Consider the following 22,499-nt stretch of genomic DNA (forward strand, 5'->3'; position numbering starts at 1 on the left):
TTAAATATTATCCAACAGCTAACAGAATCCCTTGTGTGTGGGTTGGGTTAGTGTGAGAGGCAAAAACCAACATATTATGCAAAATGTTTCAAACAAATCAGGTTACACATTGATCTGACCTGATAAACCCGAGTACGGTCACAACAGTGGCCAAGCGAGTATAAAATATGGTAAATGCCATCATACATGGGTGCAGACATACCCACATTTATAATACAAATTTGTGTGTGTTCACAAGTTTTGTTTGTTCCTCACATACGATGAGCATATGTATTTGCAGATGCAATTATAGCTTGTGCAGCTTTGCTTGATATTTTTGGAGACATGTTTACCTGGAACAGAATGCAAACCAAAGTAAATCAGCATGTGTTGGATTTATGCCAGTGCTTACAAACCTCTGGAGGAACCAAAACATCCAATTGGACCAAAGGACACAGCTGTCACAGCCTTACAAAGATACAGCAGCCAGCACACTTTATTATGTGAGGTTGTGACCGAATAGAATAGTTTTAATACAACACACTTTTTTTCCTATGTGTTTTTTTTAAGACGAGGGTTCTCTTTTACACTGAGATATAGTACATTTCACTTGCCGCTTTCGTGTTTATCCATTTGCATGTAATATTGCGCTAATTCAAGAGCCTCAAACTCACGGGCCAAGGGTCATTTGTCCAGGATGATATTTTGAGTCCTCCTACTTGACATCACAGTTTTTTCTGTGTTTTTGCTTAACATGGATGGGTTGAATCAATACTTGAAATTTTCTCTACAGATGTCTGCATTATTATTTAAGTACAGAATATGGGTATTTTTGCAACCTCTGCTTTTCGTAAAGAAAAATGTAGCAATTTTGTACTAATGAACGCATTATACTGTGCTTCACAAAACTGTACTACCACGTATCGACAGCTGAGGGCAGTGTTCATGATTTGCGTTCGTCATCCGTTACAAACTCGAGTTTTTTTGCTTGATAAAAATTTAAGAGACCATATAAACAGCACGCATAACAGCAGCTGGACATTTTCATTTCCATTTCATATTCAAGACTACGTTGAATTTATGTTGATATTTGTGTCGGCGCCTTTAAGGCTGCACCACGCGTCTGTTTGCGCGCATGCGCAGTTGTGCGAAGCAGCAAGCCTAATGAAAAACAACAACAATCCTGTTAGCAACAGTGCTATTACGTCTGGCTACCGCAATGGTTCCCTGAAGCCCAACTAAACGCCTGGTCTCTAATACTGTACCGTTACCAGGCCAGCTCATTTAATTCCCCCCTGGCCTTTATTTGTCGATGGTGCCGGGCTCATGAACTTGGCCAGCCTAAGCGGGGATGCGGGCGGAAGCCAGCTCCTCTTCGCCAACTTTAACCAGGACAACACGTAAGCCAAGGCCGGGCCGAATGGAGGGTAGGGCGGGGAAGAACGCAAGCAGACTCCGGGGGAATGTTCGGTGCTCTAGTGGGCCGTGCTATGTAGCTAGCTAGCGTTAGCTTCCTATTTTTTGGGCCATTCTACTTTATCGTGACCTGACACTGGTAGACAAGATGTGGACTGGCTGTGTTTCTTACTGCATACCAAAGCTATTGTGCGACTATAGTTCATTATCCAAATGTAATGGTGAAATTCGATCTTATGTTGTCGGTGTTTAGCAGCTAGCGGCTAGGTTAGCTGCTAGGCTAGCCGCTAACGCGATGTTGTGCTCTCGCAGGTTAACTTTAATTAGATCTTACAGAATCGCTTTGTATTCATCATTTTCAATGTGGATCGTATGAATTCACATAACCTGACACGTATTTGTTGTTGTATTTTTGCGCCAGCTTCTTGACACCCAAAATTTTCCCCTAATTTGGAGGCTTTGAATAAACTTGCTGAGTGACACAGTTGCGTAAGGCTGGGATTTATTAAAGATGTTATGTTCCTGTTGCGGTGATGACTTGTGTTTGTATTGTGTTCATTTCAAAGGTCCTTGGCTGTTGGCACCAAATCGGGATACAAGTTTTTCTCTCTGTCCTCTGTGGAAAAATTGGAGCAGATATATGAATGTAGTGAGTATCCGATATTTTTCTAATTATAGAGTGAGATCATACAACACTGTCCCTATACTGTGTAAATAGTCTACGTATGTGTGTGCAGTGCAGCTGCTTTATTACTTATTACTATTTTTATTAACGGTTACTTGCTTCCTTTACTATCTATCTTCCTTGCCATATGTCATGGCATAGCCTCCAAAGTCCTAAAACAAAATCGTGTAACTGCTTATCACCAAAGCGACACATGAAAGCTAATGTGGGATTGTATTTGTGTCATACAGCAGACACGGAGGATGTATGTATTGTAGAGCGTCTGTTCTCCAGCAGCCTGGTGGCCATAGTCAGCCTGAAGGCCCCCAGGAAGCTCAAAGTATGTCACTTCAAGAAGGGAACTGAAATCTGCAACTACTCTTACTCCAACACAATACTGGCTGTTAAACTCAACAGACAGGTACGAAGATAAACACACGCATCTCTTTCACCTATCTGCAGGATCCTCCATCAAGTGTCGGGCAAGTAATTGGTGCGGTTTTTTTTATTTACAGAGGCTGATAGTGTGTCTGGAGGAGTCACTTTACATTCACAATATTCGAGATATGAAAGTGCTGCATACAATCAGAGAGACTCCACCCAACCCTTCAGGTTTGTCTAAAACTTATAACATTATCTCTGTTGACCAGCGCTGAACGTTTTGGGACTGAAACTGTGATCTTAGAACCTATGATTGGCACTCACTATGAGTGGCTAAAAGGTGCAATAGATTAATAATTGAAAAAAAGTCTATGAGAAGCTTTGCTACCATTTGACTGAAGACATTAACGCTTGCAGAAAGAATAAAAATTACCGTTTTTCAAGGAGGTCTATTTTCGTGCTTTACCAAAATAGATATTCAATAAGTAAATAAATAGCATCCCCCCCACTCTAACCCTTATTTATCTTTATTTTTTGCTATAGTATGTTTAGCATTTTAACAATAGTTGTTTTGATTCATCATATAATTTTACAGTACAGTTATCAGCTTCTAGTAAAACTGACGACAAGTGAAAGTGACTTTCAAGTTAGCGGTGTCATTTAATCAGAATGTTTTGGTTATATGGATGTCTTTCTTCAAATAACTTTTTCTTGATTTTTTTTTTTTTGTGTGTGTGTTCGTCCACCTTTCTACAGGGTTGTGTTCCCTGTCCATTAGCAATGACAACTGTTACCTGGCATATCCTGGCAGTGCCATGATAGGAGAAGTCCAAGTGTTTGATACTGTCAACCTGGTGCGTAAACACATAACACAACTTCACTTTTAACGAGACATTAGAGTAGATTTATGACGTTTTAACTGGACAGTGACGGTATCAACCATGAGTGTCTTCATAACAGACATCTCTCTGAGGCAATGTATTTGATGTGTGTGTGCGTGTGTGTGTTCCAGCGAGCCGCAAACATGATTCCAGCCCACGACAGCCCATTAGCAGCTCTTGCGTTTGATGCCAGTGGAACCAAACTGGCCACAGCTTCAGAGAAGGTAGGAGTGTAACAAGGCCCTGCCGCTTTTATTTTCTCGCTCTCTCGTTCTGTGCGCTTGAGTAAATGAAGAGTCCTCACATCTCCTTCGATCGTTATCTTCCCTTGCGTGCCTTTTGGGTTTGACTTCCTTGTCCTAGGGCACAGTCATCCGAGTTTTTTCCATCCCGGAAGGACAAAAACTCTTTGAGTTTCGACGAGGAGTCAAGAGGTGATTGATGTGCATGCTGCAGCACAAGTTTTTTTCCCCACACCAAGGGGTCGTTCACTTATCTGTGCGAGTGTGTGTGTGGTTTTTGTTGTAGGTGTGTGAGTATCTGCTCCTTGGCCTTCAGCATGGAAGGATTGTACCTGTCAGCCTCCAGCAACACAGAGACGGTTCACATCTTCAAACTAGAAACACAGAAGGAGAAGTATGTGTACGTATTTCAAAAAGAATCCTGGTCTTTTGTTCTTCTGTAAAAGTCACTAATAGCATAGTACTCTTGGTTCACTTTTCTGGCTCGCTGTTTCACAGATTTTTTTTTTCTTTTTTTTTTCTATGGATGCGCATTGTGTATTGTGTCCTGATTGTCAAGAAAATTTTCAAACCGTGCGGGGCGGTTTCCTGCTTCAAAATATATATGAGAAAAAATAACCACAATGATCCCAAAAACCCAGTATAAACCCAGCTCCACAGTGACATCTACATTTGACAGAAATGATTGTCCTAATTTAATATTTAAATGGCTTTAGCCACATCTTCTGAAGTATGAATAGCTGTGAATAGAGAGTTTAATGTATAGAACATGGGATATTTCTACTAACTCAGCTTTGTTTCTCACAGGCCGGCAGAAGAGCCCACAACATGGGGAGGCTACTTGGGCAAGGTTCTGATGGCATCAACCACCTATCTGCCCTCCCAGGTCACAGAAATGTTTACACAGGGGCGAGCCTTCGCCACAGTACGGCTGCCGTTCTGCGGCCATAAGAACATCTGTGCTTTAGCAATGTAAGTTTTTCTCTGTGCATTGTTTCCCACATTTATTTTTGCAAGAAATTGAAAAACCAATATGAAGAAAATTCATTGCGATCCGGAACAGTCGCTATATTTTTCACTTTGTGAACTGCCATTACTCCATAATACCTTTTGATTGTTGTTAGTTTTTGCCATTTATTTTAATTCCATATTGGAGTGAGCTAGCAAAAGTGACAAACTGATGGAAAAATAACAAAACTTTTGAAGCCATGAAGCACTTTTAAGTGTTATTATTTTTCATTATTCAAGTACTTCTTTAGGATAAGAATATGCAGTCCAGTCTAGAGTTTTCTGTACAAATCAATGTTTAAGAAAACTCAGCTGAAGCTCTTCAGCATGTCAGATAATCTAATATGTGGGGTTTTTTTTTTTTTTTTTGCTTGTCTTGTAGGATTCAGAAGATTCCCAGGTTGCTGGTTGCAGCAGCTGATGGCTATTTGTATCTTTACAACTTGGATCCACAAGAAGGAGGAGAATGCACACTCATGAAGCAGCACAGGTAACACACAAATAACACAGTAAACGTAATCTTTTCTTTTGGACTTCAAGTTATGTTTTCCTGCGCAGTGGAAACATACAGCCAAAAGGGTTCGTGTGTTGACGGATAGTTTCGTGGAAATGACAAATATCGTGTGGACAAAAATAGCGATTTTGTCAATACCCTCCTTGATTTCATGCAACATTTGGCAATGGTAATAATAGCAATATTCTTGTGTCATAAAATTCTTGAATCAAATTTGAATATGACTTCATTAAAAAAATCACGCACACACACAAGTAGCAATTATAAAAACAAGCAAACTTTGACAGACGATGCCTCAGGAAATGAATTGTAAGCTTAATACAGTGCTTCTCAAATAGTGGGACGGGATCACCTGGGTGGGGGCGTGATATGTTGTTGCTTTCCTAGGGGTGGCTTTGCAAAATATGATTGAGAAGTACTGGCTTAATGGGAGCTTCAAAGTGGAGACCAAAATCACAAATTCTGGCCAATTTCATCTTGTTGAGAGGTCAAACTTGGCTCAGCTTTTAAAGCCTTAAAATCACAGATGTCCTTGCCTGCTATTGAAAGCTACTTTCCAGTAGATATTGGTTATTGATTGGTAGATATTTATTGGTTAGTAGATATTAGGTATCGGTGCTATGGAGTTTTGAAAGGCGTATGTGCCAAAACTTTACATGTGTTTTTCTCAAATGTAGTGATTTTAACCTAGCAACATTCCTATTGCTGTAAATTCTCACATTTTTTCGGTAACGCCGTGTTATATATCATTTTTATGGGAATTGGGTATATAATAAGAATGAATGAATAAGTCAGTTTTCACTTTTTGACACGAGGATGGTTTTGTCAGAGCCAGTCACATATATTTACTGTTGTTTACTTCCGTGTTGTCATTGTTTGGTGCTGACGCACGTTATTTACAGTAATAATCCAGTCTGTGAAACAGAATCTCCGCTGTTGACCTCAGGTTAGACGGCAGTGCAGAGCCGCCTAATGAGATCCTGGAGCAGGGTTCACATGATCGCCCACTAGTGGCGCAGACCTACAGCGCTTCTGTCACTAAAGGTATGTCGCGCTCATCATTCAGAATATTCAGTATGTGCCCCATTACATGACCCTTGAACTCACTCTCATCTTTGAACACCTGAGGCTACTGTGACGAGCAGGGAGCCGTGGGAGGGGCGGGGCTAGAGGAAGACCTCAACAGCTTGCGGCTGGAGGACGAGAACGATCAGCCGCCGCTCATCCTGGAAACTGACTGACCATACGGACGGCCTCACCCACAAATCAGAGGGCTCCTCTGGCGCTGCTATTGACAAGTGACACGAGGGGGGAGGGCAGGATCAGAGAGGGAAGGTGTTCTTTTTTTTTTTTAAATACATTTTGTTCCGGAGGCTCCGGAGCCTATCGGTTGTTATCTGTTGTCGTTTGTCCCTTCACATACACCTTCACATTTTTATCTTCCTCCCTCCATCTTGTGCTCCTTTTCCCCTCAGTTTCGTCTGCGCGGACCAAACTGACTGCTTTGCATGTACATGTGCCAACCGCTCAAAGGAAACCCCAATGTGAATGAGAGCCTGTGAGCGTGCGTGTCGGACTTTTGATCAAAATAGAAACGTAGCTGTGCTCTACTAAAGACGCACGCTCAGATTCTAGTGCTGTGTAAAAAAACAAAAACAAACAAAAAAGGTTGTGTAAGTGCCTCTTTGCCCACCTTTCATGTTTTCTGTTTGAGATCTCTGCATTGGCTTAATAAAATCTATTTTCATTTGCCTGATCTTAACCGAGGGTGTGTACTGTACTCTCTTTCCTGATTCTTTGCTCTCTTGCATACGTACACTTGACACATGCACACACACCGTTGTGCGAGGAGCTCATAGGGTGTGTCATTGACTCGCATGTGACTTTTGATGCTTTTTGCTGGCACGGGTGTGTGTTTGCGAGCGCGGCGTAATTAGCTTACATTTATCCTTGATCACGTCTATCTCTTAAACAGAGGCTCGTTGGACACGCCCCTCCTTGCTTCCCTCCAATCAGTGGTCGAATTCCAACTTTTGATATTATGGCTGTTTTCACAAAGCCACACAAGGCATTTCTACTCAACTCTGTGTGAGCCTGCATAATGTTGCCATGGCACCGTAGCCATACACTGAAGACATTTTTATGGATGGTGACCATTTTATTATGCAGCGCTTAGAAACACAACCATGTCTGTACATTTCTTATCATGGCATCTTTACACTGTAAATTGTTCTGCTTCTGACCGTAGACTCTCCAAGTGGGCAATATATGTCTTCATTTGATTGGTCTGCTGGTATAGGATTTTTTGTTCCAACATTCAATTTGGGGACTGAAGCCACTCAGCAAAGATTAATTAAAAGATTGGGAGTGTCAGGCTTTTTGTATTGATTTTTTTGTATGAAATGTGAAACATTCATTTGAAACCACAATAAAAATCAAGTCAATGTTGCATTATTATTGTTTATTTCAAACCCAAGGTTCTTAAAAGCAGCATAGTTAAATAGTTTACAAAATATCAAATCTAGTTTTACAGTGTACAAGAACTATACAATTTATAAGCGTTTTCTTACCCGAGTGTCCTATAGTAAGCAACTGTCTTGTGTTATGATTTTTAAGATTCAGACCCAAAGGCACTTTTTTTTTTCAAGAGTCCGCCTTCTCAACCCAGATACTTTTTTTATTCGGATATTTGGCCAGAAGAAGGTCTAAAAATGTCTGGTACTAAATCAATCAAGAACTTAAGATCATTAGTTGTGTACTTTAGAGTCTGTGAAATTTGTGTCAAAGGAAGATAAAAAAAAATGTGATTCTGTATAAAATGCAGTGCAACAGTCAAGAGAGCAGCTGCGCATTTGTTTTTTGTATGTGAGCATTACTTGTGTCCGGTTCTATGTGGATTTACTGAATCCTGTGCCCTGAAAACAGTCTAATCAGAGGCTCCATTGTTCCAAAGCTAATACTGCGCCAGGCAAATCCCACTAACCAAGTCCTTGCACATCAAGCACTTTCTGATAAACATTTCAAGCACATCATATGATAGACCATTAATATCATGTGTTCATTTAACTTCAGTGCAGACTGGGCTACGACTATGTGAATCTTGGAAAAGGAATAACTGGACTTTCTTTTTTTTTCTGTGAAATAGGCCTAATCCTATTGGTGAAGAATTACACACAGATGCGAGAAAATGATGTATGCTGTGACATGGCATTAAAAAAGGATCCAGTAAAACATTCATCCCAAATGTTGTTTTTTTTTATACAACAAATGACAAAAAACTGACGTTTGTTAAATTATGTCTTAGTTGAATTGCAAGTAAAACCCTATCCCTATTTTTAAATCAACATATAATCCTTGTCAGTGAATATGTTAAAACTTCTACCAATGATTGTAATAATTTGTTGACTACAACTTATTTTTATTGTTACTATTAGTGTTGTTAACGTCCAGAATCCAAAATACAGTACATTATATATGGTCAGGTTGTAGTTTAAACTATATATTTGTTAATATATAATTTTTTAATCGATAAATAATGACAAATATAATGCCTAACAAATAGTATTCCAGCGCAAAGAAAAAAAAAAGAATCGCATTTGTGCAGGGACTTTCTTCATGGGCACGCCCACCGGACGCGACCACGTACGGCTGTACAGTTAAGACTGTGACGTCATGACGTGCTTGAGCCTGCCCGAAAATGTTCTCCGGTGTTGTCGGGTCTCGAAGGATCGCAGGACTTTGCCATGAAATAATACATTCGCACCCATGAAGAACCGAAAACCCAACCGCGTGTTTGCATTCTGAAGACATTCAGCATTCGACTGAGTCGTGAAACGGTCTCTTTTTGGAGACCCGAAGGGGAAGTTTGTAGGATCGTTTTTCACGGAGTGATGTCGAATCCTGGGACGAGGAGGAACGGGTCTAGCATCAAAATTCGACTGACAGGTAAAAAAAGAAAAAGACTAAGACAGCACACGCCGCATGTTTAAATTTGGATCTCCGGTGCATTGCCGTGTACTGTTTAAGTCAAGGAAGCCTAATATGACAACAGTAGGTTTGAAGGTCTGCCTTTTGCCTAAACATCCGGTTTTTGTGCGGTAGACAGAAGCACAAGTGCTAGCTTGTTAGCCGCAATGCAAGAAAGCTCTCCACTACGTGGAAATAATTGACTGTCCCGTGGAACTTGCACCCAAGCCAGTAGCCTATTCTTAGCCGCTATGGTCATTGGAAACGCAGCCGCTTCAAAAGCATTAATATGTGATGAATTATTAACACAAGGCAGTCGGCGTTAGCTTGCCCTAACGCTGTAGTTAACGTTGACCGCTAATGCTCGCTAGCTACGCCCATCGGGGTGTGGGGGGGCTAAACAACCACCACCCAAATTCAACATTTATACTTAATCGAATCGCAAACTTAAATCTAATTCTTTTATTTCCAGACAAACTTGAGTGCATCAACGTGTTGATTTGTACCAACCGATTGCATCTGACAGCTACTTTAATCATCATAACTGATTGACGTCGTAGCGTTAGCATTATCCGTCGTGTACCCCTTTTTGCCCTTTGGCTGCTCGATTCATCCATTTGAGGTTGTTTTTGGCGTTCAAGATCTCCTGTGTAGCACATGAAGCAGTTTCTGTGATTCAGGGGCGCAGCCGGAACAATGGGTCCTCACTGTAGCCGGCGTGACCCCACAGGGCCCCCAGGATCCTCTATTCAAATGGAAATGTCTCCCTTTGCCTAGAGCCAGACTTATTGGTCACCTGATGCCAAAATGAGCGATCACACCAAAGAAATGCCTCGGTTAAAGTTTTAATGCATAAATGTTACAGTAGAAACAATCTCACACACCACCAAGAAATAATTGTTTACTTTTTGCAATATATTATATAAAAAACATTCCATTGTTCTGTCTGTTGACTAGAAGTTTCTGGTATGGTTTGCTGAAGATGCTTTTTTGTGTTTGTAATAATTTTGGACCAATTAGATTCAATTGAATATTTTTTCACTTGATATTTTGACTTGCGCAGAACAATTTCATACTATTTAATCAGCCTTCAGTCTGTGCATTCTTGACAAAATTAATTTCTGAAATACCACCAATATCAATACCATTTTTCGAAACTATCGATACTAATCATTACTGCATACAACTGCCATGTACATCATCTAGATCGTAATAAAAATGTAGTCCCATGACAACAGCATAAAACATTTCAACAGCGTATGTCATAATCACTAGAGTTGCCAATAATAAAAATAATTAACTAAAATGTGTGCAGATAGATATGAAATTGGAGCTGATTTTGCTCGGATCAACCGATTAGAGGAATAATTTTGAATTGGAAATCTTATTCTGAAATCTGTCACATTGCTTAAATAGTTTTTAGTACATCGGGCAGCTCTACTAATACACTAAATTCAAAACAACTTTGTATATTAAAATAACCATTAACTGGATTTCATACCTCTGTGCATCCAGAGTATCTTTTTTTTTTTGTACAAAACTATGCCAATATTGACCTGAAGTGCTCTCACATTGGAAAACTTCTTGCTATTGTGAACTGCCATTTACCGGAATGGAAGTGCTTCATTCAGTTTCACAAAATACAGAAGTCCATTGCGCATTTAGCAAACTCAGAAGAAAATCTTCTCGAAAGACACTTGCCAGTCTGTTCTGTTGTTTGGCATTACTGTATCAGCCAGATGATAGAAAGCAGAAAAAGTGTGTTGGTTGAGTGTGTTACCCAGACGCTCATTAGTTCTGCTTGAATGCAAACAAAGGTTATTGCCCATGACTTTTCCCCGCCCCTACAGGTATGAGGGGAATTCTAATTGGCTGAGGAATGTGCTTTGCACCAATGGTGGTGTGGCCAATGTGTTTTTGTTGAGTCTGTCAGGCAGGCAGAGGGGATGTTTGGCCTACATTAGCACAAGGCTTTTCCGCCTGTGGCATGGACACACACACAAAGGCCTGGATCCTCTGAATGCATTGGTACATATTTGACCAACAGTCTCTTCTGGAAACATTTTGCTAATAAAAACAGCACCACCATGAATACGGTATTGATATTCCCATGTGATGATTAAATGCATAGTGCCTCGTCAACAAATATTATCTTCGAGTAAAAGGACCCTCCTTAGACTCCCTGTTGCATCAAGTTGATGGTCAATGATTGTATGTTGTCCTTGTCCTTATTTTGCTCTTGTTTATGCACTCATAAGAATGGCTGGAATGCATCTAAGAATAAACCTGCAAACGTGTTAAAATGTGTTGTTTTTTTTCTGCTGATTCGAAGGAATGTTCATGAAATATGGTTTTCTTATCCTGAAATGAAAAGACTTCACTATTAAATGGATACTAAACTTACTTAGCCATTTTCAAGAGTACTATATTAACATTTTGTCGATTATTAAGTTTACAACTACGTTATTTTGATGAACGATTAAAACCTTTAACAATTTTTGGACTTGACGTTGACTGAAAATGGCATCAAATGGATTCGGGGCTCAGATAAATAACCAATCACAGCTCATCTTGTGAACATCACATGACCATATCCAGAAAACAAATGGACCGTGATAGGTTGTTCCCGGAGCCTCGAGTATGTGGTGTAATTTTCAGTTGACAACCACTGCAACATGTGGTTTTAAGGTATTCATTTTACTTGAAATATAATGTAGTTATCAAATTAATTAAACACTAAATATTAACGTATTACTGAAAAAGACGTAAGTTTAGTATTTCTTCAAGTACGAGTGCCACCGATATAGTGTGATGCCAATGAATATGCCGGCAAAAAAACAAAGCAGTTTGCTCAAAGGTAATACAACGGCTTGTTTTGTCTAGCAAAGAAGGAGATTCGTGGGCTTACTGCGCAAAACATTGTCAGCTGAACGTTTGCTTGCTCAGGCAGTACTGCTTGGGTTTTCTTGCACAGTATTTGTATTGTGAATTATTTGTCTGGATTGACACGGGACACTCATAAGATATGGTTGTATTGAAGAGAAAATGATAAGGGAAAATATGCATAATCAAGAGTGAAGGAGTCAAAATCACAGCAAGTAGCTTGCAAGTGAGAAAGGGAGAAAAGACATTTTCGTAGACAGCCTAAGCGTCGCTAATCCTCTCACCGTCCTCCCTGAGCTTGCAGCATGTGCACAAACATACACATGTATCCTCGTTTAAAAGAGGAAACGCACACAAATTAGCCTACTTATTTGTATTTGGGGCGATGTGTGCATGAAATTCTGTTTATGTATAGATGCAAGTAATTTACTTGATTTACTAGTCTCACAGGAAGTGATGACAAATTTCCGTGGTTTTCAAATGGTGGTACCTGGAGATTTTAAAAGGGTGTCGGCTGCTATCACAAAAATATATATGTATTTTTTTTTTGTAAAGTTTTGATCAACATTTTTTTGCTTTTAAACTGTGCTTAACAGCGCACTTCTTTCTGGTCTGGAAACATTAGATTTTAATCAAATCTCTTCCCATAAATCTTGGTCTAAAGGACTTATTCATCGATGTAAACGGCACATTAACGTCAGGATGGTTTGTTAGAATGTGATCAGTATAAATAGCACTTGTGCCAGGTTATAAGCATCAAAGTGTGCAGGGGCATTTACGTCTATCATGCCAGCCTATATGGAGCTCTCGTGTGCTGCTATCAGCAAGTTTATGCTAGACGCAGTTGTAACGGAGCCAGAGCCACTGGGAAACACTGGCAACAGGTGCCAAATGTCAACGTATTTAAGTCGATTGTTAGCGACCTGAATTGGCGATTGAATGTGGTCTAAAACAATGTTGTGTGGAAAGATTAGTCAACTGCTTTTTTTTCTGATTTGTACATCATAAGATGGTATACAGGGCAAGAAAAGAATCACTACTTTAAAGCTGTAAATTCTAAGCAATATTTTATCCTTTTTGGTTCAGTCTCTGGGTATTTATCATGAATTGCACATGGAATAATTCCTAAAAAAGTAACTGTATGTTTTCATAGAAATCATTTCAACTGTAAAACTCTTAAAAGAGCACATTGTGCCTTTGAAATTCCCGGAGCCAGCACTCGCTCACTTTTGTCAGCATCACCCTTGTGATGTATCTTGCTCGTTTCTCCCCAGACCGGATGAGAAGGATTCTTCCCCTGCTGGCTCCCACCGGTTCTCAGGTTCTCTTAAAAAAGATCAGTTTTGAATGCCAAAAAGGAAAAGCAGCAGTGGGGAAGTGGAGAACCAGCGGAGCGGCTGTTTGTCTTGTGTCTTTACCAGGCATGACCTTGGCAGAAAGAGGAATTTCCTCTTACATTTACTGCCACGGAAGAGCTGGATTAAAGTCTGAAAAGAGAGAGAGAAAGAAAAATCTTTGTTTTTTTTGTGAAAGAACGGATGCAAGAGTAAAGGGGTAGTTGAGCAGTGACAGAAAGTATGTAAGAGCCGCAGGATAGATAAAGAAAAGCGATTCTATTTTTCTGGTGGTGATGTCTCACTGTGGAATGCGTGAGTCAAGGGAAAAGGGTAGGATATCTTGCGGCCATTCTCCACGGGTTATTCACAGGAAGTAGACGAGGACACAGCAGACATATCTCCGCCACCACAGTCACCACATCCTAAACCTGCAGCTGACTGACTTCCTTCTCGGCCGTCTGGGCCAAACGCCACCATTCTGCATTTGGAATGAGAACAAAGAGCCGGGATATTATTGCGGGTGCTGGGTCAAATCAATTAGGACCGGCTTGTTAATCAATATATCATGAGATTGCTCTGTGCCATTATTGCCGTTTTGTCTTCCCCATGACCCAGTCCACTTTATGGAGCAGCAGCTAATCCACAATTCAAATGCATACATCACATACTATATGCAATTTGACTGAAATTGATGTATCAACCCACTCTCACTGTGGGTGGCCTCGTGTGTATCGTCTACATTATTTATCAACGTTTTAACACAGGTCCATTTAAGGCTGACATTTTTCTTGAATGCTAGCATTGTGGCAACCTACACGAATTTGAAAACACTTGTATTCATGTGTATGTTCCGTATTCATTATGGTCTGTCTTTTCTTGCAGTATTATGTGCCAAGAACCTCGCAAAGAAAGACTTCTTTCGTAAGTTTCGCTTGTGTTTCGCATATGCAATTAAGCTTGTGCCACGCTGACGTCTGTAAATCGGCAATTAATTGAATGAGATTCTTTGTGCAGTACACAGTTCATATTGTCTTTACAATAAATAGGCTCTGTGTTTTGATAATTTTTTCATTTGTGTAACGTAAATAAAGCAGCAAAATTCAGCTGTTTTTATCCATGTGGCCATTTCGCTACCCGCTGATGACTAAAAATGACATCACAGTTACTCGGGGCTCAATTGAGATTATTTGGGAATGATTAATGTTAGTGATTTGTAATATTAATGTACTGCCTTGTTGTTGATGAACAGTTGGACCTGCTATATTTTAATGCTAGTCATAATCTGGATGCTTCAAAAGCCATGTATGTTTGAGGTTTAAAAGATGCGAGAACCTCGGAATGAGGCGCTAACCTTTCAACGACGGCCCACAGGTCTACCCGATCCTTTTGCCAAGGTTGTGGTAGACGGATCAGGTCAATGCCACTCGACAGACACAGTTAAGAGCACACTGGACCCCAAATGGAATCAGCACTACGACCTGTAAGTGTCCTTCGCCCACTCACAACATCTCTTTGACACTACGGAGAAGCCGTCCTGTGCGTGCTGTGTCCTACTGTTTCTGCTTTGGAAATCACATGATCCTCTATCACTAGTCACCCGTGGGTGTATGTTATGCAGTTTGCAAATCATTTTCAGTAGGTGTAGAACTTCCCTAATCATGCAGCGCTGACGTTAGGTTTTTTTTAATATTGGCTCATCATGTTTTGTTTTGTTCTTTTGGGTTAAATGTGACTCTCAAAATAATAGCAATTGTTTTTTTCCCCCCCAGCTACATTGGAAAGGCAGACTCGATCACCATCAGTATATGGAATCACAAGAAGATCCATAAACGGCAGGGGGCAGGCTTCTTAGGGTGCATTAGACTTCTTTCAAATGCCATCAGCAGACTAAAAGACACAGGATGTAAGATCACTTGTATTTTCATGTTGCTGCTTGTATACAAATACTCTGTGTTAATGTGGCATTAAAAGGGGTTATAAGAAAAAGAAAAAAAAACAATGAATGCGTCTTTTTTTTTATCTCCCTTCAGACCAGCGGCTAGATCTGTGTAAACTGAACCCCTCAGACAGTGACGCAGTGCGGGGGCAGATTGTAGGTGAGGCTGAACACGAACATGACAATCCTCTTTTTGTGTCTACATGCATAGTCGCCCCAAATTATTTATGGTCTGACATTTACGTTTCGATTCTTTTTTTTCAGTGAGCCTGCAGACACGAGACCGCATAGGTAGTGGAGGTCCTGTGGTAGACTGTCGGGGTCTATTGGAAAATGATGGGTGAGCATGCCACCGAATGTCTCTGCTCTCAGCATCAAATAGTGACGGACACTCAGGGGTAAAAATATCATTTCTGGTATTCTACCAGAATAGGCTGGAGTTTATTTATAGGTTGATGATTGTGTAAAATAACCAAGTTCCCCGCATGGTCCTCCAATAAATTTAAATTGTGCTTCATGTACATTGCAATGCAAAAGAAATGTCAGATTATGTCATGTAGGGTTCTTATTTATGATTATTACAAAAGGGGAAGTGGGCCAATGAAGCAAGGAAAAAAAAAACTTCGCAAAATTCTCACTTTTATCTCAGAATTCTGACTTTATTTTTAAAATGCTGAATTTATTCTCTTTCCCCTGGGAAATTACCCCCCCTCCCGTTTTTTTTTTTTTTTTTTTTTACAATATGTTCAATACAGGCCCACTACTATTAATCTCTTAACATGGCATGTTGAACATTGCATTTGTGGACTATTAATTTTCGCAAATTCTATCCTATTTATTTAATCCACCCGGAGGCTACAATTTTTTCCTCTTGTTAACTTAAAATGACATCATAGTTGCTCGGGTAACAACTAATCACGACTCGGCTTGCGAGCGTCACATGACCTAACTCAAAAAACAGGCAAGCTGTTGTTTTTGTCAGGTTGTTACCTGAGCCCTGTGCAACTGTGATGTCATTTTCAGACGACGGCCTCTGACAAAATGGCTGCCCTCTGGGATGAAAAAAAAAACTGCTGGTTTTGCTGCTTAATTCATTTTCCACTAATTTAGACTGGTGGAAGTGCAGAGAGCATATTATTGAAAAGCCAACGCTTTTGGTTGAGCTCCCCTGTAAGCATATAATCTCATTTAACAATAAATAATATAGTCAGAATTCGGAGACCTTAAAGAAAATAGAATGTCAGAGTTTTAAGATCAGTATGTTAAGTGAGAATACTTAGTTAGGTGAGAATTCTGAATGGGAATTCTGAGAATAAAGTCAGAATTCTGTCGGAAAACCTCATAAAATATTTGTTTGTGTGTGACTCATTTTGTAGGCCTGTATTAGAGGGTTGTTTCAGTGAAGAACCGCTACCTTATTCTGACCCCACTGGTGCTGCGGGTGGTGGTAACTGCCGCCTGGACTCGCCGAGTCAAGAAAACCGTCTTCAGTCCCAGCGAATCCGAGGGCAGGATTCCCGAGGCCATGGCCACACACCTCAGAACAGACCTCACGGACACCAGCCGCCTGACCTGCCCGAAGGATATGGTCAGTCCGACACGACCCGATCTCATCTCTTAGCCCGTCACTCGATGACCAAATTTGTTGCCCACGCATCATATTTTTGTTTCTTTTCATACAGAGCAGCGAACAACAGTTCAAGGCCAGGTGTACTTCCTTCACACACAAACAGGTGTCAGCACCTGGCATGATCCTCGGATACCAAGGTACGATTCCCACTTATAGTGGAACCCATAACATCATTTATTCGTTTTTTGTTGTTGTTGCTTTTGCTTTTGTACCGTCTGGACTTATGAGTGATTGCATGTGCAGGGACCTGGCCAGTGTAAGCTGCGAGGAGCTTGGTCCGTTGCCAGTGGGCTGGGAGGTCCGAAGCACAGTGTCGGGACGCATTTACTTTGTGGATCATAACAACAGAACCACGCAGTTCACAGACCCACGCCTACACACCATCATCAGGTATGGACCAGCAGTCTCACAATATGACGTATCAATCCGGCCTATGGATGCCTGCACCTCATACTCCCAACGCGTAGGAAAAAAATAAGTAGTTTCAACACTAATCTGGTGCTAATCTCACTGCTGCATTGCGGAACTCACACTGGATTTGAACATGACCTACTAAACGTGTGATTTGATGGAAATGTGGGCTTAAAGCACAGTATGATTTTTTATTTTTTTTTGTACTTTTTGTCTTCTGTTCATTTATCAAATTTTTGACCTCAAACTGTGTCTTCCTACCTTCAGTCAGCAATCCCAAGTGAAGGAATCCTCACAAGCCCCCCAAATGGATGTGGGGGTTGATGAGGGTGGAGTTGGAGGAATGGGCGGCGGTGTCGGGGGCGATGGAGACGTTGCGGCACGCTATGAGAGAGATTTGGTCCACAAACTCAAGCTGCTGCGCCATGAGCTCTCCCTGCAGCAGCCACAAGCAGGACACTGTCGTATTGAGGTGTCTCGTGAAGAGATATTTGAGGTGGGCACCACTAAATTCATCATTTTCTCAATTAGTTATGACGGTACACGCAAACCGCATATCAGTGGGATCAGATATTGAACATTCATATAGGCAGGGGAAAACTGTTTTAGTGTTTAAGAAGGTTGTGCACATCTATTATTTTAGGAGTCGTATCGACAGATAATGAAGATGAGGCCCAAGGACCTGAAGAAGCGTCTCATGGTTAAATTCAGAGGCGAAGAGGGACTGGACTATGGTGGTGTGGCCAGGTGATTTTATTATATTACCAGTTTTGGAAGCCATTTTCTTGGTTATAGTTATTTCATTCTCAGGTAATATTATTAACAGAACTTATACACTGTAAACATAAAAAAAAAACAGATTGACCACAAAGACCTGTATAATAAAACTGTTATATAATGGTTTTTTTTTTCTATTTTTTAAGATGAATGAATATGTTTGACCGCCATAACATTATGGGTTTTTGTCTGTAGGGAATGGCTGTACCTGCTTTGCCACGAAATGTTGAACCCTTACTACGGCCTGTTCCAGTACTCCACCGACAATATCTACACGTTACAAATCAACCCAGACTCCTCCATTAACCCAGTGGGTGCTCAGAGATACATAAGACACTCCACGAATGTCCTTCCACCTTATATTTATGCTTCTGGCCATATTTCAGGATCACCTATCATATTTCCACTTTGTGGGCCGTGTAATGGGACTGGCAGTTTTTCATGGTCACTACATCAATGGAAGCTTCACGCTGCCCTTCTACAAACAGCTGCTAGGCAAACCCATTCAGCTCAATGACCTGGAGACCACCGACCCAGAGTTGCACAAGAGTCTTGTCTGGATATTGTAAGTTAGGGCACCTGCACGCATATCAGCTTGAGAGAATGGTTAAATACGCTTCATTTTGGTACGTTTGTTAAAGACCTGCAGGATCCCAACTCAAAGAATTAGAATGGCCTGACAATAGCAATATGATATTGAAAGTAACTATAACTGCCTAAATATAATTAAAGATCTGGATCTGAGACAGCAAACCACTATAGCAACAAAGTCATCAATAATGAATGGCGTAAAAGGGAAGGAGAGTAAATGCTACTTCATTTTTACACCAATGCTGATCTTTGTCATTGTCTCGTGTTTACAGAGAGAACGATATCACGTCTGTCCTGGACCATACCTTCTGTGTGGAGCATAATGCTTTTGGGAAATTCCTACAACATGAACTCAAACCTAACGGACGTAACATCCCTGTTACGGAGGAGAACAAGAAGGAATATGTGAGGTAATGACAGTGTTAAAGAGACTTCATTCATTCTTCCCGCTGAATTCACATCCGCTGTCGGTCGGAGGAGGAGGAGGAGTCAGCTCATTAATTCATAAAAAGACTAACTACATCCGTGTTTGTATTTATTATTCTCCTTAGGCTTTATGTGAACTGGAGGTTTATGCGAGGAATTGAAGCCCAGTTTCTGGCTCTCCAGAAGGGTTTTAGCGAGCTTATCCCCCAACATCTTCTAAAAGCTTTTGACCATAAAGAACTCGAGGTATGCTCTTTTTGAAGTAACTCGCGGCCCTTCTTGTTTTGTTATGTTGACGATGCCTTCTGTTCCTCAGCTGATCATAGGCGGATTGGGCAAAATCGATCTGGCTGACTGGAAATCAAACACGCGCTTGAAGCACTGTACAAGTGAAAGCAATGTGGTGCGGTGGTTCTGGCAAGCGGTGGAGGCCTTCAGTGAAGAGAGGAGAGGACGACTACTGCAGTTTGTCACGGGCTCCACCCGCGTCCCATTACAGGGCTTCAAAGCACTGCAGGGTGGGTCATGCACTGGTTCACTCGGCCACATGCGTCCTTTCACGTGAAATTTAAAATAGGCATTAAAGGATATGGCCATGCCTTCAACACGATTTATTTAGCGCTTTCTACGGAAATACATAGAGCACAGGTGCACTGTTATTTCCTGATGTTTTTTTTTTTAATCCTAGTATTTTTTTAGGGGCAATGGGGGGCGCCAGAGCACTTCATTTTACATTACCAAAATATCACATCTCACCACCAAAGACAAATGTCACAAAAAGTGTAATGACAAAATAATCTTGTATCACTTTCTAAGTAAGATTATTATCTATAAATAAATTATAAGTGCCGTATACCTAAACCCATATCCTTTTTAACATTAACAAAATAAGCAGCTTAGTCTAAACAGAAAAAAATAAGTGCATCAAAGTGCCTGAAACTTTTTTTTTTTTTTTTTAATCTTATTTTATCGCAGTTACACTTCACATGAAGCCTTTTCCCTGAGGTCATCCGCGCACCCCCAGGGGGCCGTTCCACTATTTGAGAAGCACTTCTATAACACAAAGATGCTATTATTTGTATGGAGACCAACACATGAATTTATAGATTTAATGTGCATTCTGCCATCTAGTGGATGAACTTATTATTGTTCTTTCTGTCACTGTCACACACAGGTACATCGCTTGTCAATTAGAACAGGGGTGGCCAAACTGAGTTCTACTTTTTACTGAACTTGTACTTCATTTTCCAGAAATGATTACATCATGTAATATCTATTTGTCAAGGAATTTTGCATGTTTGCCGCTTTTAAAATAACACCTGAACTGCCTTTACTTATCCCCATTGGTACACGGAACCACTTTTGAAGCACCGATTAATTAGACGCTTTTAAATGTTGTTCTGTGTAGTAGAATAGAGCAGTGATAACTAGAATGTATGTGTGTAAGGCTCTACAGGTTCTGCAGGACCAAGACTCTTTACCATCCATTTGATAGACGCCAATACTGACAACTTGCCCAAGGCGCATACGTGGTAAAGACACAACTTGACCCAACAAATCCCTCTTTCTTTGAAGAAGTGATCCATCTTGGGTTTCATTCATTGTATCTCTCTGTGTCCAGTTTTAACAGGATAGACATCCCCCCCTATGAGTCTTATGAGAAACTTTATGAGAAACTGCTGACTGCTGTGGAGGAGACCTGCGGCTTCGCTGTGGAGTGAAAGGGCCCTACAACTGAACCCAACATACACAGTCACATTTGTGCTTGCACTTGCATTAAACTCTGACTTTTTTTTTTTTTTTAAACTTACACAACACGCACAGAACGTGGAGTATGCACAGAGTTTGGCGGGCGGCCAAACACGACAAAACACAGACCTGCTTTGACGCCACCCGAACCCTTGTCGGTTTAAGGAGGAAGCACAGTGAGGAAGTGAAATGTTCGGAGGGTGGGAGTATTTTAAAACAATTTTCAAACCTTTTGAAGAAGCATTTTTATCCTTTGGTTTTAACAAGCTATGATGTCAACTCCTTGGAATGTCTCCAACCACATCATCAAACATGAGTCCGCCAACAGACGCGGTTCGATGACGTCCGGGCGGAAAACGAAGCTGAGGCCGACTGTGACGTATGCGTGACGTTCTGATCGACTGACTTGTACTCATGCGTTCACTTTTGACCACTTGTCTCGTATCCCGATGTGTCTACGTATGCGTGCATGTGAGACGGCGTGGGCGGGTGTGGCATGGCACCTGCCGCCGCCGCAAAACGATCAAATGAGCCTGCTCTTCTGTGTGATTACTTTCTGTCTGTCTGTCTGTCTGTCCCGTTTGTACGTACCTGTGACCACTCTGATCCACTCTGTTTTATTATTTATTACTAAGTGATTGCTGACCAAGCTGCTATATGCTCTGCAAAGAGCTCACACTAATCCTTTCATCCTCTCTCGCTGAGTCGATGGGTCAATTCACTTCCGATTCAAGTAATCCACCAAGTGGTTTTTAATTAATTTCTTTACTTTTTTTTAACATGCATAATGATGCAAATATGTTTGTACGTAAACAATGAATGCCAGGGTATGTTTATTGAGGTGAAAGGGATTTATCCACCAAGCCCTGTTTTCAGAGTTTCCCTTTGGGTACATTTCTAAATGAGCCAAGTAAATGCAAAGAAGGAGTCCACTTTTGGAAAGTTTGATTTAACCCAATAAAAGCTCAACCTTTTCACTCATGTTTTAATATCAACTTGACACATGTTCCTCTTTGGCAGCCCTGATGTTTCTCTCTCTTGTCTATTTTCCTCCAGCCCTTTGATGAGTACTCCTTAAGCTCAAGGCAGCCATGAATGAACAAACTCTCTTTACAGTTAACAGCCCTCCACACGTGAATGGGAGGGAAAAGCTAACTTAAGTGAGAAATGTGGAACAACATTGGGCTTTACTGTAGATTGAAGACTGTTAAGCAGAATAGTTTCAATCTGCGTTTTTTTAGGTTCTGAGTTCACTGTGTAATGGATGCAAGAGTATTGAAACTTACTATGTACTAAAACATTTATGAAAAATACATTGTAAATAAGATTATATTAAAAGAATTAAATTGAAAATAATATCCTTGAGTTGTGTGAGTAACTGTTCTTATTTTTATTAGTTCTTTGGATTTTTTTTTGTCCACACACAGAATATTTTTATTATTGCTCTTACATTGAAAATCCAGTGATGCTTTTAAGTGTTATTTTTGTTATTCCCTCAAAGTGGAAAATAATGCGTGCAAAAATTCACAAAACAACTTTTATAATTTACAGTAGTGCTGCATTGCAAAGGTAGACATTAATGGCGAGGCTTCTGTGCTTCATTTGGCCGAAAGATAACGTTTTCGGATAGTCTTTCCAAATGACGACAGGATACGCGATCGCTGGCGCTTTTTGTCAAGTACTGTACAGACGATTTTGGCATATTGAA

At 40.7% G+C, this 22,499-nt stretch overlaps 2 protein-coding genes across 5 annotated transcripts; both read left to right on the forward strand.

Annotated features, from left to right (window-relative positions):
• The first annotated feature begins 1,134 nt into the window (after window positions 1-1,134).
• On the forward strand, window positions 1,135-6,847 carry wipi2 (WD repeat domain, phosphoinositide interacting 2). 3 transcript variants are annotated; one of them, XM_088437820.1, is made up of 12 exons: window positions 1,135-1,379; window positions 1,962-2,044; window positions 2,311-2,480; window positions 2,575-2,671; window positions 3,197-3,294; window positions 3,453-3,545; window positions 3,685-3,755; window positions 3,850-3,963; window positions 4,371-4,535; window positions 4,954-5,061; window positions 6,032-6,129; window positions 6,214-6,847. In XM_088437820.1, the coding sequence occupies exons 1-12, from the start codon at window positions 1,306-1,308 to the stop codon at window positions 6,324-6,326; spliced, it is 1,284 nt and encodes a 427-aa protein (XP_088293946.1). In that variant the 5' UTR covers window positions 1,135-1,305; the 3' UTR covers window positions 6,327-6,847. The 3 variants fall into 3 exon arrangements, with proteins under 3 accessions (XP_088293946.1, XP_088293948.1, XP_088293947.1); XM_088437822.1 differs by having other exon boundaries at window positions 3,850-3,957; XM_088437821.1 differs by having other exon boundaries at window positions 2,314-2,480.
• A 1,921-nt stretch (window positions 6,848-8,768) lies between these two features.
• smurf1 (SMAD specific E3 ubiquitin protein ligase 1) lies at window positions 8,769-22,147 on the forward strand. 2 transcript variants are annotated; one of them, XM_088437490.1, is made up of 18 exons: window positions 8,769-9,030; window positions 14,154-14,192; window positions 14,643-14,751; window positions 15,041-15,174; window positions 15,302-15,367; window positions 15,472-15,547; window positions 16,584-16,795; window positions 16,890-16,974; window positions 17,081-17,227; window positions 17,516-17,744; window positions 17,892-17,995; window positions 18,221-18,335; window positions 18,412-18,590; window positions 18,889-19,026; window positions 19,168-19,288; window positions 19,359-19,560; window positions 20,490-20,574; window positions 20,664-22,147. In XM_088437490.1, the coding sequence occupies exons 1-18, from the start codon at window positions 8,976-8,978 to the stop codon at window positions 20,761-20,763; spliced, it is 2,196 nt and encodes a 731-aa protein (XP_088293616.1). In that variant the 5' UTR covers window positions 8,769-8,975; the 3' UTR covers window positions 20,764-22,147. The 2 variants fall into 2 exon arrangements, with proteins under 2 accessions (XP_088293616.1, XP_088293617.1); XM_088437491.1 differs by having other exon boundaries at window positions 20,499-20,574.
• The last annotated feature ends 352 nt before the right edge of the window (window positions 22,148-22,499 follow it).

Source organism: Hippichthys cyanospilos, chromosome 16 (assembly GCF_059441005.1).
Source record: "Hippichthys cyanospilos isolate Australia breed blue-spotted pipefish chromosome 16, RoL_Hcya_1.0, whole genome shotgun sequence".
Classification (NCBI taxonomy): domain Eukaryota; kingdom Metazoa; phylum Chordata; class Actinopteri; order Syngnathiformes; family Syngnathidae; genus Hippichthys; species Hippichthys cyanospilos.